Below are 20,521 nucleotides of genomic sequence, written 5' to 3' on the forward strand. Positions count from 1 at the left end.
ATGGGATTAAAACTGAGTTTAAAAAGCGCCTTTTCTTGGATAATCTTTGATTTTTTTTTTCATAAACTGGGTTAGCACCTTTTAAGCCCCATTTACTTATCTGAGATTGCCCAGATAAAAGATTATTAAAAATAGAAAATATCAGTGATGATAAACTGCCCGAACCTGTTAGCATTAACAAATTCTTAGGGCCAAACCATCTAATTCCTAACAAGTTAGAATTGCTTCAGAACTCGACTCTTGCTGGTGTTGTGTAGAGTGCTCAGCCCCAGGCTCATCCCCCAGCATTGCCTAAGTCAGGGGAAGCGCGGTCTTCTCAGCATCCTAACAATACTCAAGAGGTAGGGTCGGGGTCATCCTTAGCTGCATATGAATATCATTTCAAGAAAAACTGAAGTTTGCAAACATTTTGTGTTTCAGTAGGGCAGAATGTGCATGTACACTTGGGTGTTGTCATGACTGGTTTTCTGGAATTGCTGTGGCACTCGTGTAGGAGCTTCCTGTGACAGTCCATCACATTTTAAAGTAGTTCCTATTGAGAGCTAAGAATTTGGTTTTGTGTCTGTGACTGTAGACATCTTTAAGTGCACAGCTGTTAGAGTAGTGATAATCGAATCTTCAGATTGGAGTGGTTAAAAAACCATGTACCACACTAAAGTTTTTAAAAGTGATATTTAACATTTTGGGAGAGTGGGTCTTGCTTAATTTCTCCTTTGCAATGGTAATGATGTTTTGCTGAGTCAGGAAATGGGAAGGGATTTTGGAGGTGGTTGTGGGGCACATAGGACGGAAGGTGGTGCATTGTAGATGCTGCTTCTGACTGTCTTGCACTGTCCAGCATTATCTTAATTAGTAGAAATGGCACAGAGTTCTTTTTATGCTCTGTGAGCTTCTGTGGGACACCTGGAACCTGCCTTGGACTTGCGTGGTCAAAACTTTCTGAAATAATAGAGCCACATGCTGAGTTTTCCTGACAGCTGATTTGTGCACTCATGCATAAAGGACCCTGTGCTCCCCCTGTGGACTGGGTTTGTAAAGTACACATTTCCCTTTAGAATATCTTTGAAGCCAAGGAAGACGGCTCGCTCACTGGGTGAGAGTGTTTGCTGCCAAGCCTGAGAGTTGGAGCTTCAGACCTGTGTGGTGAAAGGAGATTACGACTGCTGCCAGTCGCCCTCTGACGTGTGTGTGTGTACACACAGAGAAAGTAAGTGTGTGTACACACAGAGAAAGTAAGTGTGTGTACACACAGAGAATAAGTGTGTGTGCACAGAGAATAAGTGTGTGTGTGCACAGAGAATAAGTGTGTGTGCACAGAGAATAAGTGTGTGTGTGCACAGAGAATAAGTGTGTGTGCACAGAGAATAAGTGTGTGTGTGCACAGAGAATAAGTGTGTGTGCACAGAGAATAAGTGTGTGTGCACACAGAGAATAAGTGTGTGTGCACAGAGAATAAGTGTGTGTGCACAGAGAATAAGTGTGTGTGTGCACAGAGAATAAGTGTGTGTGTGCACAGAGAATAACTGTGTGTGCGCACAGAGAATAAGTGTGTGTGCACAGAGAATAAGTGTGTGTGTGCACAGAGAATAAGTGTGTGTGCACAGAGAATAAGTGTGTGTGCACAGAGAATAAGTGTGTGTGCACAGAGAATAAGTGTGTGTGCACAGAGAAAGTAAGTGTGTGTGCACAGAGAATAAGTGTGTGTGTGCACAGAGAATAAGTGTGTGTGTGCACAGAGAATAAGTGTGTGTGCACAGAGAATAAGTGTGTGTGCACAGAGAATAAGTGTGTGTGCACAGAGAATAAGTGTGTGTGTGCACAGAGAATAAGTGTGTGTGCACAGAGAATAAGTGTGTGTGCACAGAGAATAAGTGTGTGTGTGCACAGAGAATAAGTGTGTGTGTGCACAGAGAATAAGTGTGTGTGCACAGAGAATAAGTGTGTGTGCACAGAGAATAAGTGTGTGTGCACAGAGAATAAGTGTGTGTGCACAGAGAAAGTAAGTGTGTGTGCACAGAGAATAAGTGTGTGTGTGCACAGAGAATAAGTGTGTGTGTGCACAGAGAATAAGTGTGTGTGCACAGAGAATAAGTGTGTGTGCACAGAGAATAAGTGTGTGTGTGCACAGAGAATAAGTGTGTGTGTGCACAGAGAATAAGTGTGTGTGCACAGAGAATAAGTGTGTGTGCACAGAGAATAAGTGTGTGTGTACACAGAGAATAAGTGTGTGTGTGCACAGAGAATAAGTGTGTGTGCACAGAGAATAAGTGTGTGTGCACAGAGAATAAGTGTGTGTGCACAGAGAATAAGTGTGTGTGCACAGAGAAAGTAAGTGTGTGTGCACAGAGAATAAGTGTGTGTGTGCACAGAGAATAAGTGTGTGTGTGCACAGAGAATAAGTGTGTGTGCACAGAGAATAAGTGTGTGTGTGCACAGAGAATAAGTGTGTGTGCACAGAGAATAAGTGTGTGTGCACAGAGAATAAGTGTGTGTGCACAGAGAATAAGTGTGTGTGTGCACAGAGAATAAGTGTGTGTGCGCACAGAGAATAAGTGTGTGTGTGCACAGAGAATAAGTGTGTGTGTGCACAGAGAATAAGTGTGTGTGCACAGAGAATAAGTGTGTGTGCACAGAGAATAAGTGTGTGTGCACAGAGAATAAGTGTGTGTGTGCACAGAGAATAAGTGTGTGTGCGCACAGAGAATAAGTGTGTGTGTGCACAGAGAATAAGTGTGTGTGTGCACAGAGAATAAGTGTGTGTGCACAGAGAATAAGTGTGTGTGTGCACAGAGAATAAGTGTGTGTGTGCACAGAGAATAAGTGTGTGTGCACAGAGAATAAGTGTGTGTGTGCACAGAGAATAAGTGTGTGTGTGCACAGAGAATAAGTGTGTGTGTGCACAGAGAATAAGTGTGTGTGTGCACAGAGAATAAGTGTGTGTGCACAGAGAATAAGTGTGTGTGCACAGAGAATAAGTGTGTGTGCACAGAGAATAAGTGTGTGTGCACAGAGAATAAGTGTGTGTGTGCACAGAGAATAAGTGTGTGTGTGCACAGAGAATAAGTGTGTGTGCACAGAGAATAAGTGTGTGTGTGCACAGAGAATAAGTGTGTGTGCACAGAGAATAAGTGTGTGTGTGCACAGAGAATAAGTGTGTGTGTGCACAGAGAATAAGTGTGTGTGCACAGAGAATAAGTGTGTGTGCACAGAGAATAAGTGTGTGTGTGCACAGAGAATAAGTGTGTGTGTGCACAGAGAATAAGTGTGTGTGTGCACAGAGAATAAGTGTGTGTGCACAGAGAATAAGTGTGTGTGCACAGAGAATAAGTGTGTGTGCACAGAGAATAAGTGTGTGTGCACAGAGAATAAGTGTGTGTGCACAGAGAATAAGTGTGTGTGCACAGAGAATAAGTGTGTGTGCACAGAGAAAGTAAGTGTGTGTGCACAGAGAATAAGTGTGTGTGCGCACAGAGAATAAGTGTGTGTGTGCACAGAGAATAACTGTGTGTGTGCACAGAGAATAAGTGTGTGTGTGCACAGAGAGAATAAGTGTGTGTGTGCACAGAGAATAAGTGTGTGTGTGCACAGAGAATAAGTGTGTGTGTGCACAGAGAATAACTGTGTGTGCGCACAGAGAATAAGTGCAGTCTTAATATCCTCAAACAAATGTACAGGTACATGCTGCTTATATTAGGCTTGGTCCTCCTGTGAGGAGTTGATACTTGTGATTCTTGTGGAAGGTCTCCTTGGATGATAAGGCCCTGCAGCTGTCAGACTCAGTGTTTGGCAGGCATGTTCTCCAATACAAATGATGTAAGTCTCAAGAAAAGCAACTGAGGATTTCTTGCTAAACATAAAATTTGCACTTCCAAGAGAAAATTAGAATTTTGGAAACTGTCAGCGTGAGCTTGATAGATTTCCAATAGTTAAACATTGCTGAGGCAATCCAAGCCATTACAGATGCCTTTCTTTAACTCTGCCTGATCTTCTGTGCTCTAGTGTTTTCTAATGGGTCAGAAGATGTAATTTGGGTAAAAGACTCACATAATGCCAAACAAGACAGTGGATTAATGCAAGAAAGAGACCTTGATTGGGTTACAACCCACAGTGCTGCTGACTTTTGAAACTGCTGCTCTTGATTTGATGCAGTTTCAAAGGATATCCACAAGTATGTGAAATGAATAACATGCCTCTGTAAGGCAGGGGCTTTCTTCATATAGTTCACACAAAACCATACATGATAGATGCATGTTTGGAAATCCTGTTATCTTTTGTTAGCCAGAGAATTACCATTCTTAATACTTGTATGGTTTTGGAAATAACAAAGAGTGATATTAAGTATTGTGTTCCACATATATATATATATATATATATATATATATATATATATATATATATATATATATATGTAGGAGTCTTCAGTGTGTACTTCACTGAGACCAAAAGCTTTGAAACCTACCACCTAAAAATGCTGGTCAGCCATATAACCTGTTTCTCACGCTTCAGCATGTACTTGGCATTGAACCTGGAGACTCTGTCCTTTACAGCACTGCTGAGAAATGGTAGCTCTTTTTAAGGACACTAGTGTAGCCCATGTTCTTGGATTTGCTACAGTCCTCCTGTCTGCTCCCTGAGTGCTGAGATTGTAAGTGTATGCCATCACACCTTGCTGGCTTTAAGTTGTGTGTGTGTTGTATGTATATGGTGTGTACATGTGAATGTGCATGTCTGTGTGCTTGGCATTCTGTATTTTAATCTATTGCTTTCTACATTACTTGTTTAGACAGGGTCTCACTGAACTGGAAGCTTGGCATTTTAGCTGGATTGATAGTGGCCTTCAAGTGTTCAGGATCTGCCTTTCTGAGCACTTTTCTAATGTGGTTACCGGTGTAGTGCATGGAGCCATATAAACTTCATATGTGGGTGCTGGGGATTTGAACTTGAGTCCCACTGAGTCATCTCCCCAACCCCCTACACAATATTTTAATACTGTAATTTCACTATATAATCTGTACTTCTGGCTAATAGGAAACAGTGGGTTTTAACTGAGGGGAGGGGGAAATGCCCTTTCTAGTATCTGGTTTAGTGTTGCACACCTTTAGTTCTAGCATTCAGGAGGAGACTAAAGTCAGTAGGACTGCCACAGGCTCCAGGGTATCTTGGTCTAAAATCAGACCCTGTTCAGAAAGAGACTGATAGATCATGCACACACTTAGAAATGTGGAAAGTTAACTATAACTTTAGCACACTCAGAAATGGCCACTTTTTTCTTCTTTGGGGAGGATTTGTTAATGTGATGTGATTACAATTTCATGACTACTTTTTATATGGACTGTGCTATATATGTGCAGAATTATATACTAATTTGGGTTAGAAATGTAACACAATTTCTTTATTGAAGCTGGACTTCAAGAGTTCACTACTGTGCTACAGCCCAGCTCTTACCTAGTTTTATAAAATGGTCTTATATAACTGAGGTTGGCCCTGAACTGGCCATTCTCCTGTCCTCCCCATCGCCGCAGTACTGAGATTTACATGCCTGTAACTATTTTTTACTTATAGCTTATGAATGTGTTTCATTTTGTTTGTACTTTTGTCTTGATACATTTATGTGCATTTACCTCACAAGCTGAATTTTCAATAGTTTTCTGCATTGTCAGAGTTATGAAAACTCTTGGAAATATAGATTACCATAATTTATTACAAATGACCTCTATCTCTTAGCAGAAATAACTGCATGTCTACTTCTTAGTATTCAGGTTTATTCTAAATCCTTAGAAACATGTTTCTTTTTTCATGTTAACCTGTACTTTTTACCCATGTTGTGGATCCAGTCCGTGCTTTGCAGACCCTCTACCAGTGAGCTACATTCTCCTTTATAAATTAACTTGTGTTTTGTCTGCAAGTATGTCCGTGCACCGCACATGTGCCTGTTGCCTGTGTAACAGGTCAGATAAGGGTGTTGGATTTTCTGGGGATATTCTGGAACTGGAATTATGGATGCTGGGAACCAAACCTGGGTCCTCTGCAAAAGCAACAAATGAACTTAGCAGCCATCCCTCTAATCCCTATAAGTGTTTTTTTGTTTGTTTTTTATGCTTTTCATTTCTAAAAAGTAGTTTCTGCTTCTTGTTGTGTGTTTAGTTTTGGGGGTGCTATAAATCCAACCCAGGTCCTGTGACCTGGTCCAGCCAGTAGTTTCTGAACTCTTGAAGTTGACTTTTTGTGGCTAGCTTTCCATGTGCCAGAAACTATAATGACATCCCCTGTAGCTACATAGATTGAACATGAGGTCTAAAAGGTTACTGTCTCTTTAAGGGTACATGGAATGTTTGTTCTTTGTCTTTAGTTACTAGGGAGACCACCACAGTTAGCTGGAAGGCAGTTGGAGCCAGGCAGAGAGAGGAGGTAAGAGGTGGGTTCTGCTCAGAATTGCTGGCTCTGGCCCTTATGGTTTAAAAGACCTGTCTAGAAACAAAGACATCTGGAGAGGGTGTTTAGATTATGATTATATGAAAGAGGAAAGGAGGGGGCTGGTTTTTGTTAGGGACTGAGGGTGGAAGGTATTTTGCTTTTCTGAGATAGAGCCTGAGAACAGTGTCATTAGGACCTTACCAGGAAGACTGGGCAAAATCAAAATGATTATTTATTTGTTTACTTACTTATTTTGGAATATACAGTCTCCTTGTGTATTCCAGACTGGCCTCAAACTCATGATCTTCTGTTTGCTTCAGCCTCTGTGTGCTGGGATTATAGATAGGTACCACCTTGCCTGGCTCTCAAATATACATAGATACCACATCACATTGATTTTTTTTTTAAGCAAATATAAATTTAGTCCTCTAAATTGCTTAGATTTTAAATTAACTTCTACATTACTAAATTTTAAAGAAAAACAATTACATAATTTTTTTATTCAGGCTCATAACTTCTTTGTGTTTCTTCTCGATGTTGTGTTTCTCTGTGCTGGGTCTGCTTCATGATAGGTTCGTAATTGAATTCCGAAGCGGCTGATATAGCCTGAGCCTTCTTCTCACCTTGCCTTTGACTCTTCCTGGATGCCCGTCGTTCAGAGTATACCAGTGCCACTACTTCTCTGTTCTTCAGATAGCCTTGCAGGTCACTCAGAATAGGTTAGGTAGAATTTGCTTTTTCTTGGTTGTTGGTGTGTGGTTTAGTCACGATTGCTTAAGATCTGTAATATATTTTCCCTCCTGTAGGAGCTTGCCCGGGAAGCAGTTCCTTTTGGTTGTTGGAAGCTCCAGAATCTTCTCACTGATGGACTGAGATTGACAGAGGTGCGGTGAGGCCTGGCTGTCTGCTGGACCTGGTTCCCAGGTTCATTGTTATATGTAGGATTTTCAGCCAAAGATTTCCAAACTTTCAGTTTGGGGACAGGTAAGTGGCATTATTTGTATAAATAAATGAGTATAATGTATCATTTATATGTATTTTTAATAATCTAAAATACCAGATTTTATACCCTTAACAGCAGCACAGCTGTGTTTAATGAATGACCATTATTAAGAATTTTACTCGGTTTTTTTTTTTTTTTTTAAAGAAAGAATTTTGCTGTTTCTTTGTTTTCATTTTGACTATGTTATCAGTTTGTAAGCCTTAATTGTGTAGTTTCTGTTAAATGAAAAAAAAAAAAAACAGTTTTGTGGAGAAAAAGCGGCCTTGCCTCTTGGGCTCTGGCAGGACGACGACTTAGGAAGGCAGGCTGGCCCCTAAACTGCACTCTGAGGAGAGATGCAGTGTTGCCTGAAATTAGGATGCAGCTGTCTTGCTTCAGCTTGTCTGGAGTATGGCTCAGTGGTAAAATAAAAGAGCTTATTGTAAAAATGTTTTGTTGCCTAAATGGCAAAACCATACTTCTCTCCCCAAGATTTTCTAACTAGAATGAACAAGCCATTGCAGTAGATAGTTTGCTATTTACTCAGCTGTGTATATTTAGGTATTTTTCTACATTTAAAAAATTTTTACTTTCATGTGTATAGACATTTTGTCTGTGTGCATGACTGTGCACCATGTGTATGCAGAACCCACAGGGGCCAGAGGGGCTGAGAGTAGAATAAATTATTAGCTCTCTGTGGGTACTGAGACTCGAGTTTAGCTCCTGAAGAGTGGCCAGTGCTCTTAACTGCTGAGCATCTCTCCGGCCCTAGCTATGTGTATTTAAAAGGAATACACTAGGTGGGCTTGGTAGTGATGTCTTTAATTCCAGCAATGGGGAGGCAGAGGTGGGTGGATCTCTGAATTCTAGGCCAGTCAGTTACATGGTGAGACCCAGTCTCCAAAAGGATAGAGAAAGGAGCACACCTCTGCCTTGGGAAGCCAGCCCCACCTCTGAGTGACAACAGTTTAATGCCATTATTTCTGCTCTTGGTGTCCAGGTGAGGGGTTGGCACCTGACTTAGTTGGCTTCTGGCTTTTACCATTTTAGGGGAAGAAACCTAAGGTGGCTAAGGTGATTCTTCACTCAGTAGCTTCCCGTGACCTGAAGGCCAAGGTTACAGGGTGAGAAAGATTAGTGCTGGGCAGCCTGTGACAGTTATCTACTAAACTGCTAGGAAAGAAAACATTATTTAGGGTGCTGATAACTTTAAATTTTCTGTGTTTGCATTTTTAGGGTTTTCGTTTAATACCAATCCTTTCCCTAAGATGGAGCATGTAATAAAATCATTCATCACTAGCATTTAAATGCTATTGAAGTTTGGACAGCTAGGAAAAGAATTCTCAAGGTATATACCTTTTCCAATTTTATCAATTTTAAACAAGAATAAAAACTTCATTTTATTTTAGAAAGAAAGTGAAATTTTAGAAATTTTAGAAAGAAGGTGAAAGACCTGAGTGTGTGGTGGTGCATGCTGGAATCCTAGCACTTGGGGTGCTGAGGCATGAGGGCTACCACCTTTGCCACGTGATAATACAAGACCTTAGGGCGGGATACACACATGGCGATGCTTGGGCAGTCAGTAATATACCTTAAAGCTTGTTGATTATATCAGTAGGTCAGGGATCTGGGCAGTTGTTGTTCTTAACTTGGTGTCCACAAGAGTTACTCCATGCTCAGTTGGCTCCAGTGTTGAAGACACCGTCCCTCCCAGTCTAGGCCCTGCATGAGAGCAAAACAGTCAGGGCCAAAGCCCCAGTCAGTCTGGGCCCAGAAGTGGCACACAGCATGTGCCCTGCGCTCACTGATGGCCATCAGCAGCCTGACTACACAGAAGGCCTTGAGAATAGTCTGGCCTCTGGTGGCCTCACTGATTGAATGTGTGTTCATGCTGCTTGGACTGCCCTCCCTTGTTAGTTTCCTACCCAGTTTGTTTACGTTCACTCTCGACATTTGCTGCATAACTTAGAATCTCTTCATAAGTTACTTCACATCGTCTCATACACACCATGGGAAACAGTGATCAGAGCAGTTCTGCTCCTCTAGAAAATGCCTTAGCTTGCCATCCAGGACGACATAGTGTGGTGGCTTGGTAGTCTGCTGGTCACGGTGTAACTGCCTTCTATCATTAGGTATGGATGGCAAAGGGCACCTGAGCAATGAGGAAGCACCCAAGGCTATCAAACCCACCAGTAAAGAGTTCAGGAAAACCTGGGGGTTTCGAAGAACCACGATTGCCAAACGTGAGGGTGCAGGAGACACCGAGGTGGACCCCAGTGAGCAGCCACCACAACAGCATAGCCTCTCCCTGCGCCGCAGTGGACGGCAGCCAAAGCGCACCGAGAGAGTAGAAGAGTTCCTAACCACAGTTCGCCGCCGAGGGAGAAAGAATGTGCCGGTCTCCCTGGAGGATTCCAGTGAACCCACATCCTCCACAGTCACTGATGTGGAAACGGCCTCAGAAGGGAGTGTGGAGAGTAGTTCTGAGATCAGAAGTGGCCCTGCACCGGGCTCCTCAGGAAAAGAACAACATCCTGCCTCTTCTGAAAAGGCAAAAGGAGGTGATGAGGAAGAAGACACCTCTGACAGTGACAGCGATGGCCTAACTTTGAAGGAACTTCAGAACCGCCTTCGAAGGAAGCGAGAACAAGAACCTGTGGAGAGGCCCCTGAGAGGCGCTCAGAATCGCCTAAGGAAGAAACGCCGAGAGGAGGACCCTGCTGAAACTGGGAGTGCCCTAGCTGGCAGTACTGATGAGAACGCACCTGTTTGTAAGCAGGAGCCTGAAGCTAGTCAGGGACCAGTGTCCCAGTCAGAGAAAGATGACAAAGAAAATCAGTCAGAGGGGAAAGCAACTCAGGGAAGTAAAGAGGAAGGCCCCAGGGATGCGGGCAAACCAAAGCCTGAGTGTGAGGTTTACGACCCCAATGCCCTGTACTGCATCTGCCGCCAGCCTCACAACAACAGGTAGGTGGAGGGAGGGAGCTCGTGCCCATTTTCAGAAAGAGCCAAGGGATGGAGACAGCGAGAGGACTCCCATTGCTTTGATGCCAAAGAGCTTAAAGCTGGGCTTGCCAGGCAGTTGGTTTATTGAAAAAGGATGAATGAGTCCTGTGAAAAAAAGTGGAAAAAACAAGGAGTGGATCCATGTGGACTACCTAGAGCCACCCTTTCCACTGTGGCAGACACAGAGTGTCCAGCGTGAGACAAGCCATGTGCAGCCAGTGGACACTAGATAGGTGAGAGCCAGCTGTTGTTCCAAAGACCCTATGGGAAAGTGTTACTCAGATCGTGACTGCATCCAGTGTGGTCTTTTGCTTGAGTTGGCTGCCAGGTGGTGATGGGGCATCCTTGTGGGGTTATTAGGGGATGAAGTTGTTGCTCCTGCTGCGTAGAGATGCTCTGAAGCCTCTAGTTCACTCTTAAAGTGGTCCGGCCAAAAAATGAAGAGCTAAGGAGTAGCACAATGGGTAGAAGCTCTGGGTTTGATCCCCAGTGCCTCATAAAATGGTATGGTGGCATATACCTGTAATCTCAACTTTCGGAGGCAGGAAGATCAAAAATTCAAGATTATCCTTGGCTACCTAGGGAGTTTGAGACACAAGAAACCTTGTCTCAAAAAATAAATAAGTAAATGGAAAAAAAAAATGAATCAGATTTGGAATATTGGTAACAGAAGGAAGGGCACGTGGATGTTTTAGTTCTGATCTCACTGTTTTTTATAATATTAAAAGTTTGATTTGGTAATATGTTAGACAGTGACCACATAATCTTCCAATTTCAGGTTTATGATCTGCTGTGATCGATGTGAGGAGTGGTTCCATGGTGACTGTGTGGGTATTTCTGAGGCCCGAGGGCGACTCCTGGAGAGGAATGGGGAAGACTACATCTGCCCAAATTGCACCATTTTGCAAGTTCAGGATGAGACGGGTGCCAGTGCCACTGATGAGCAGGACACTGGGTGCAGACCTGTAGGTGCTGATGGCACAGACTGTACAAGCATAGGGGTAGTAGAACAGAAGTCTGGTGAAGACCAGGGGATAAAGGGTAGAATTGAAAAGGCGGCAAACCCCAGCGGCAAGAAAAAACTCAAGATATTCCAGCCTGTAAGTATCTGTCTGTCTGCTGTGACAAGCACAAATGTCACTCACTGCTGGTGAAAACAAGACTAGAAGGGTATTCCTTTGCAGTGGCTTTTGGGGGGCATCATGCTACTGTTTCCCTCTTAGCTCAGCTCACGTGTGTCTGTGTCACTCTGGTTGGCCTCCAGTTTGTGACCCCTCTGTCTTAGCCTCCTTAGTGCTTAGTACTAGGATTGCAGATATGTACCACCAACACCATACTCAAATGGTCCCTTAAAGGAAAAAAAAAATGTCTCCATGCTGCTGTTGACTAAGGTTGGGGGGTGGGGGGGAGGTTGTTGGTGTTCCATGTTTTGAGTGCTGGCAGAATCATTGAGAGAAAGGTAACTTGTATTCTCCCCTTAACATCTTGACCTGAGTTGTCACAGGCCTTTACTCATTGGGTTGTTTCTCTACTCATTCTTCCTTCTTGATCCATATTATCTCATGGGACCATGATGTGCACATTTCCTGTGAACTGAGACTGGCAGTCTTTGCTGCTGAGGAGGCCATCTCCACTAGGTGTAGAGTCTAGAATGTCACCGCCTTAGCATGCACTGTGTGCCGCAAGGCCAAAGAGTGATGGCTGCGTGAAATTGTGCTGTTGGTACCGTTTACTCGGAGTTATCGGTTTGATGTTTTTATTGCCAATATATTAGACATGGCCTGAATTTTATTCTGTGTAAACTTAGATCTGGTAGAAGAAAAGCAACTATGTTAAATATTTAAACTGAAGACTGACATTTTGCTTGGCTCAGTGTAAGGGACATGTTACTGTGTCCTTAGCTTTTCCGTCAACAGAATAGTATTGTAGCAGAGACGTCACATGTGCTGTTGCTGTGTGTGATTTCTGCTGCTGAGTTACAGACTTTGCTTAAAATTCCACCCTGGTATCCATGAGTCAGGTCTCGGTACAGAACCCTGACCCCAAAGGGGAACAAGAGTGTCCTTTCCCACGGCTTCATCTTGGCTGGAGGATGTGGTCTCATTAGAAGATAGCTAGAGGTGACCCACTTTGAGGTCTCTCAGCTGTCAGGCTTACGTCACATCTGGTCTTTCTGATATACTTCAAACTAAATGGTCACTAATTACTCAAAATGAATGTTTAATTGTATATCCTGAGTGTTAACACCACTTAAAAAAAGGCTGCCTTTCTTCAAAAACCACTGGATTTCTTCTCTTTTAGGGTATGGCACATTTTCTCTTAAGAATTTTCACCTGAGGGCTGGGTGTGGCAGAGTCCACACTCTGGAGGCAGTGTGAGTTTAAGGCTAACCTGGTCTATACAGTGAGTTCCAGGCCAGGCAAGAAAGGCTACATTAGGAGACCTTTTTCTTTCTCCTGGGGGCCTGGAGAGGTAACTCAGTGACTAAAAACATTAGATGCTCTTCCAGAGGATCTGGGTTCAGTTCACAGCACCCACATGATGTCTCACTGCCATCTCAACTCAGGCATCAGGGAATTGAATGCCCACTTCTGACTCCGGTGGCAAAACACCCATGCTCATAAAGGAGTTTTCCACCTGGGCCTCTGAGGTGGCTCATTGAGTAAAGGCGCCTGTCACAAAACTAATGACCTGAGATTGATCTTCAGATCCCACGTGATATAAAAGGAGGGAGCTGACTCCAACTGTACATGTGTGTGCACCTCTACACACACGCAAATGCACAAAATGTAAGCATTTTAAGGACATAATTTGTGCCTCATTAAATAGACATTTTGACTTTTTTTTATAATGTTTTATTTTAAGGTATTGTCAAAGGTCAGAAGTCTAAAGTTACAGGTTGTGAGCTGTCTGATATGGTCTTCTATAAAAGCCTTCTAGGCCATATTTCCAGCCCTGTTCTAACTCTAGTTAGAAACCTGCACATGTTTTCTGTAGGAGGCATGTTGATCTGAAGCTCCCATGTATACAGAGTTTGTCAGGACAGTTAAGAGGGAAATGGGTTTATGTAGTTCACATAAACAAAGACAGGGTCTTACTATATAGCCTGCGCTGGCCTAGAATTTGAGAATCTGCTGCCTTCCTTTTCCAAGTACTAGAATTGTATTAAAGATTATGTCACCATGCATAGCTAACGAAGAAAAAATATGTTTTATTCATGTAAAAAATATTGTTAGAGCCAGTCATAGTGGTATAGACTTTGTTGTGCCTTTAGTCCTAGCACTGGGAGGCATAAGCTACAGGTAGCTCTCTGAGTTCCGGGCCAGCCAGAGTTAGTGAGACATCCTCTCAAAGAAAGAAAAGAAAAGAAAAAGGAAAAAAAAAAACCAAACCACTGCTAGTGTCTCGATCATAGCAGCCATCAGTGCCATCAGTAGAGCTGTCACAGCGCTCAGTACTAGTGTTAGCGTGTATATTATCTGAAGTCACCTGTTTCATTCTGCAGGTCATAGAGGCTCCTGGTGCTGCTAAGTGCATTGGCCCTGGGTGTTCCAGTGTAGCACAGCCTGATTCAGTGTACTGCAGTAATGATTGCATTCTCAAACACGCTGCAGCTACTATGAAATTTCTAAGTTCAGGTAAAGAACAAAAACCAAAACCCAAGGAAAAGGTCAAGATGAAGCCAGAAAAGTTCAATCTTCCAAAATGCAGTGTTCAGGTAAGCTGACGAAAGTTACCTTCAGAACAATTGAAACAGTGTTTGAAAGTACTCTTCATAGATTTGTTGGTGTTTGCATGAGGAGTGCAGGGAACAACAGTTGTCAACAAAATCTAGATCACATTTTTCATATCTCCTATGTTCCCCGTTTGCTGAGGACATGAATATAGTAAAATAAGCATGTGGCTGTTGTTTCTTTGTTTTGTTTTTCAAGCCAGGGTCTCACTGTGTATCCTTGACTGTCCTGGAACTAGTTTCTGTAGACCATGCTGGCCTCAAACTCAGAGATCCTCCTGTTTCTGCCTACTGAGTGCTTGGGACTAAAGGCGTGTACCACTGCCGTCTGGCCAGTCCTAGGATTTCTACATATCCCACTGGGAGAGTGTTTCCTTTGTTTTAAAGGCGGTTCTGTAGCCAGGCAGACCTTGAACTTGGTTTTCTTTCCTTAGCTCCCACTCAGCTGGGATTATTACAGTTCTGTGCCATCAAGTCTGTCTAGGTTTTTTGTTTTTGTTTGTTTTTCAAGGCTGTCATCTTGGATCTTTGAACTCCCAGAAAAGTAGTTGCTTTATACAGTGTGCGGGGCAATAGTGCAGAGCACTGGAGTCAGGCCACAGTTTCCCAGTGGGTAGAGTTTCCACAGGGAATGCCAGTGCCATCTCTTCTCTACACGTCCTCATGCCCACGTGCAGACCCTTTTCAATTTGTTTTTAGCTTATTTTGCTGTTTTGCCGAGAGGGGTTCATGCTCCACTGGGCTACAGACCAATCCCAGATGTTAAGTGGGAGTGCTAAGGGTTACTGGGTGTGTAGACATAGCCATATGGAATCACAAGATTCTAGATTCTGCTTCAGCTTGGGTGAAGGGTCTTCAGGTACCAAAATAAAAATAAAAGGCAGCATCATGTCTCTAATTGGTCACTGAAGCAAAGGTGTCACTTCAGACCTTAATAATTGGGATCTCACTGATTATCCAGGTGGGGATTAAAATCTCTTCTGTGCACAAGAGACTAGCTTCAGAAAAAAAAGAAAACCCAGTGAAGAAAGTGATGGTGGCTCCTAGGAGTGAAGCTTCAGGGAAGGAGATAACCTGCGAAAGCACCACCCCATCCTGGGCGAGTGACCACAACTACAATGCGGTGAAGCCCGCGAAGCCCGCCCTCTTGAGTAAATGTACGTATCACCCGAAGGCTGGCGTCACAGGCCCCTCCCGTCGTCTGGATGGCTGCTTGGGGCTGTCTAGGAATGGATTCATGAGTGAACTGGTAGCTAGCTGCTCATTGCCAGCCAGAAACAAATGCCACTTTGCCTCTGGACCCCAGGTATTCCTGTCTAGCCTGTGGAGCTTCTCTAGGTGTTTCCTAAAGAGATGTGTAGGTCTCACTACTGAGAGTCTCACACTGGAGGCAATTCCTTATTTCAGTTTCAGGTCTTGGTAAGTATTCTCACTGCTCTCGAGATGGGACTGCATCAGCACACTTTTCAGATTCCAGGCTCAGTGCTGTGCGGGCACCAGTGTCTCCAGGACAGCTCTGCACAGCCTATGAGAAATTGTTCACATTACCTGTGTGCTGTGCAGGCACCAGTGTCCCCAGGACAGCTCTGCACAACCGATGAGAAACTGTCCACATTTCCTGTTTCTGCACACGTAGGCATCGTTGCTCGTCTATAGCAAAAACTTTTTTTTCAGGAGCTGAGACATTTGAAAGGACAGGTAGATAGTTTGCTGTGTCTGTTTCACACACTACACACCTACATGACAAACAGGTTCACAGTTTGAAGGTCATTCATCATTGCTGCTCAGACCCTAATGTGAGCAATTATGTTGACCTTTATACTAAGATAGTGTCCTCATCAAAGGGAGAATTGTGGGTAGTGGCTTCCAGGTTCCTTTTAGATGTTTAGATTAGTAGTCTGCCCCAAGATTTCAAATAATTGTAATGGCAGTAGTTTTGAGTAAATTTTTGAAACCCCGGATTAGATCACAAAATTTGAAGCCATTCTTGTTTCATAGCCCTGTCCCTGCTCTACAAGGTACACTGTCTATGCAGTGGTCTCTAGTGAGTTCTCAGTTGTGTTCCTGATAGTGTTTGTGCCGTCTGTGCCCACCCTCAGCCCAAGATAGGGGCTCTTATAGCTCAGGCTAGCCGTAAATCTGTTGTGAGGATGATTTTGAACTTGTGATCCTCCTGCCTCCACCTGTAAAGAGTTTTGGGATATACAGGCACACACCTGATTTATGTTCTGGGGCGTGAACTTGGGGCATATTAGTGAAGCAGTCTACCAGCTGAGCCGTATTCCTAGCCCATGATCTTCCTGTCTTCACTTCCTGAGTGCTGGGATTACAGGCATGTGGTGCTGGGGGTCAAACCCAGGACTTCATGCATGACTAGGTAAGTGCTACTGCCCAGTCTGTACCCTAACCCATTAGTGCATTTGTAACCTTTAAAAAGTATCACACTGAATTTCACACGTATAAACGTGCTACATTTCTTATTAACCCTTTAGCAAGTTCACTAAAGGAGGGACCTCTTGCATAGGTTCACAAAATGAGAATGCAACTTTTCATGGAGTATGGGTCCAGAGTTCTAACTTGAGATGAGATGAGAATGTTGAGTTTAGGTTGCAGAGTGAAAACCTGTCTCTAGGGCAGGGAGGAGGGAAAGGAATGTAAAAGATCCAAGAACGGGAGTAAATTGGCGTACCCTGCTGTTTTATGGCAGCCCCTGTGTACTTCAGGCAGAGTAGTGAGTTTTTAAGTTTGCAGAGGACATGTCTGGTCTCGGGTGTTGAGTTACAGCAGCTCTGCAGCAGCAGCATGGTGAGCCAAATACCCTCTCAGACAGGGAAAGGCCCAGCCACCTATGGGGCTCACGTGCTTCTTACGTGTCTGTAGACCTAACAATAAAGGACAGAAACTGGGGCCTGAAGAGATAACAACTCGGTTTACCTTTATTGTGTGCCCGGAATAGGAACGCTGTTGAAATTCTGGCTCAGGGTCTCACTTTAGAAGCAATTAAACCTCTAGTTTCAGTTTCAGACCCTGGTAAGTATATTGCTTGTGTGACGTCATAGAAGTTCCCGTGTCCTGGAGAGAGAGGATATTGGTGAGGAAGATGGAGAATAGTGAACCTAAGATCTAAGTGCTGTCTTCTGTCTCCCTTCCGCGACATTGGGAGAGATGGAAGGCTTCCCAGGGGTCGACAAGGTGACCAGTTTATTTATTTTGTTTTGAGACGGGGTTTCTTTATGTAGCCTTGGCTGTCCTGGAACTTAGTCTTTACACCAGGCTGGCCTCGAACTCAAGATATCCACCTGCCTCTCCCGAGTGCTGGGACTAAAGGTGTGCGCCACCACTGCCCGGCTGGTTACGTTTCTATGCTTAGGTTCTTCTCTGTCCTATCTCACCTTGTCTTCCACATTGGCTCTTTAGTAGAGCTGATAGGCTCCAGGTTCAGGAAAGTGGGACAAGTTAACAGCCGATTAGTCTTCCCAACATACCAGCATCTCAAAGTTGACCGGCATTCAAAATACAGCATGCATTAGGGACATGTTTCTGAACCAGTTACCTGTTTCTCCCCCCCCCACACACCCCGTATTTCACAAAAATTATCTTCCAAACATTAAGAAGAGTGGTGTCATCCCTTCTGCCTCTTGCTGTCCAGTCAGGCCTGGCCCCTTTGACCCCTCTTGCCCTGCCTGCGCAGTGGTAAGGACCACCACACAGTCCGCAACTGTGTCTCAAGGACTCTGGCCCTGTCGCCCACTGCCTGTGTGCAGAACACATGAGGGATGGGGAGGGACTGGGAGGTGGGGTACAAAGTGAAACCAGTGCTGGGAACACATCCTCCAATCTGCCGAATGGATGCTCACCATGTTCACTGACTGAGAAGACTGCATGGCAGAGCCGAGCCCTGCTGCTGCCGCCCCCTAGGTGAATGCGGGCGGGCAGCATGCTGCCCTGCACAGGAAGCCACTCCTCCACATGCAGGTGATTCCATTTCACGCCCAGTTGTTTCTCTGATTTTTTTCTAGGATATCTGTACAATTAATTTATAGAAACAGTTGTCATTTTTAAAATACCTGAAGATCCTGATATTGCTGTTACCCTTCTTTGTTTCCTTCTGTTTCTTATTTTCACTGACACCTCCCATTGTCAGGGGAGGGAAGTGGGCTAAACACTTGCCTAAAATATTCTTGGTTTATTAGTTTTGAAACAATTTGGCCTTTATACTTGTATGAACAATTAATATTTTGGATTCATTAAATGGCTCATCAAGTGACTTAAGACACTGGGTGTTTGAATAGGTCTTGATATGACAACACTGCATCTGGCTGTGGGGGTTAATGGAAAACCCCAGCCGCCTATAAACCCACATCTTGGGGATTGACTGCATCCTACCCATGTGGAAACATTCTTCTTGTTGACGCATGCATCCTGCACAGGCGACTAGGTGGGGGGGGGGTGGATGGAGCAGGGAGAAGAGAGGGTTTTTACCAGGTTGTCTCAAGGTGTGGGCTCCAGAAGCACATGAGATAGGATCATGAAGGACTAATTCTCTGGTGTATGGAGGGAACTAGAAACCTAAGGGTGGACCTGTGTTTTATCAGCTGTATGAGCCGTTTGTTTGTCTCCTCCAGAGTTGTTAGTGGCAATAAAATGGGGATTGGGGAGGCAGCTTTCACATCTAAAAGCCCCTCCCAAAACAAAATTTGTACCAAGGGGGTTAAATTTGGCAGCCATTTTATAATATACATAGAGCAGAAACTTACTAGGTTGTCAGTTTGGTATTTTAAATCATTTTACTTTTTATAAATCTCTTAAAAGCCTACTATTAAAAATTGGATCATAGCACTAACCTGAACCTGCCAAATGAGCCCCTAAGAATACTACGTCTATCCTGCAACTGTCCCTGTGTGTGTCCTTCACCTCTCTGAATTACCTTCCTGTGGATCCCAGGAGTAACACTCCAAGAAAATCCTTTTGATTGCATTGCTGCTGTCAAGAGTACAAAGGTCACCTCTGAAGAAGCCTGCCACGACTCATCATTAGTATATTTATATTAGTCTGTATAAAGTGGTAAAACGCTTTTGCTACACACCGACATGCACATAGTTGCTATGTTAGGGTCCAAAAGGTAGAGAGTTAACGTGAAAGATCAGATTCTTTGCTGTTTTAATGAGGGTTTGGGCAACGTTGATTTGCCACAAACCTGGACGAGTTCGGCAAGAACCTAAGGTAATGTCGCATTCACTGGTTCTCAGCTGCACCTCCAGCTTTGGACCCTTAAGGTGTAGAGGGTCCAAGGAAGGCGCATGGACTATTTTTTAACATGTTCCTGTCTTATTGGATTCAGTAAACAATAGGTACAAAGAAGTAATGGTTAAAATGGACTTTATTGAAGTCATCTGTGCCTGTGTTTGGAGAAATCTGAGAAACAGCAGCTCAGTTTCCACATAGCTGGGCAAGACAACACCTACACAGCCTTCACCAACTGCATTCCAGTGACTTAATGTATAACATTACCAAGCCAATATGATTTAAGTTAAAATTTTCAAGATACTAAGTGAAATGATTAAGATAATTTGCAAGTTTCTTAGACTTGATCTCTGCATTAAGATGGAAGTTAAATACTGGACATCAGTCAGAAATAAAAATTTGGTTTTCATTCCCCTGAACATAGCAGTTGGATGTGAACCTCTACAGGGTCATTGTAGTCACAGTGGGCATCCAAGGAGCATCTCTGACATATCCTGTGCTGCTTTTGTCCAGATCTTATATAAAAGTACCTGCTTTTAAAAAGATAATTTGTTTTTGAGATGGTTTCAACACCCCTGGCCACCTCTCCCTCGGTCCTGCCTCGGCCTCTATAAAGGGTGTTAATTTGAAGATACTTCAACATGTTTAGGGAGCAACAGCAGAAACATTTCCACTTGGTACTGCTATCTCGCCATGAAGAGGTGCAATGACACAATGGGAAGTCCACAGCTAAGGAGCAGAATTCAACTTAGTGCTGCTTATGGTCACTCCACAAAGCAGTTCTCTTAAGGTGCTGGAGGTGAAATGCCTGCATGGGGATGAGCTTAGCAGCCTCCTGCAAGGACAATCACCAGACAGGGTGTCTGGGGGTGGTTGGCACTCTAGATTTGACACCTTCCCTGTGTGTGGACCCTACTCCTTGTTAGGCTTCAACATGCAGTTCCAGGGTTCTGCTTGGGGAGTACATAAGCCCAGAGTTTGTCCCCCAATTCCTTTCTCCTTACCTCCGTAGTGGGTCACTACTGCCATCTGGTGGCCAGCAATGCTATAGCCTTGCTAATGAACCCATGGTGTGGTGAGAGTAGCTCAGCTGTTGTGAGCCTGTGCAGAGAGCATCCTGCCTTACTCCATCAAACTTGAAA

General features: G+C 43.8%; 1 protein-coding gene across 6 annotated transcripts in view; it reads left to right on the forward strand.

Annotated features, from left to right (window-relative positions):
• Dido1 (death inducer-obliterator 1) overlaps positions 1-20,521 on the forward strand; it is a 56,880-nt gene that overhangs the window by 16,368 nt on the left and 19,991 nt on the right. For 5 of the 6 annotated variants that reach the window (XM_038330069.1, XM_038330072.1, XM_038330071.1 and 2 more), the window contains exons 2-7: positions 7,221-7,398; positions 8,633-8,744; positions 9,529-10,363; positions 11,181-11,502; positions 13,908-14,120; positions 15,097-15,292. In XM_038330069.1, the coding sequence (XP_038185997.1) occupies positions 9,531-10,363; positions 11,181-11,502; positions 13,908-14,120; positions 15,097-15,292 (1,564 nt within the window). In that variant the 5' untranslated portion in view covers positions 7,221-7,398; positions 8,633-8,744; positions 9,529-9,530. Of the gene's footprint in view, positions 1-7,220; positions 7,399-8,632; positions 8,745-9,528; positions 10,364-11,180; positions 11,503-13,907; positions 14,121-15,096; positions 18,408-20,521 lie in introns of those variants that run through there. The other variant, XM_038330073.1, reaches the window with a different exon arrangement.

The sequence above is a fragment of the Arvicola amphibius genome, chromosome 5 (assembly GCF_903992535.2).
Source record: "Arvicola amphibius chromosome 5, mArvAmp1.2, whole genome shotgun sequence".
NCBI lineage: Eukaryota > Metazoa > Chordata > Mammalia > Rodentia > Cricetidae > Arvicola > Arvicola amphibius.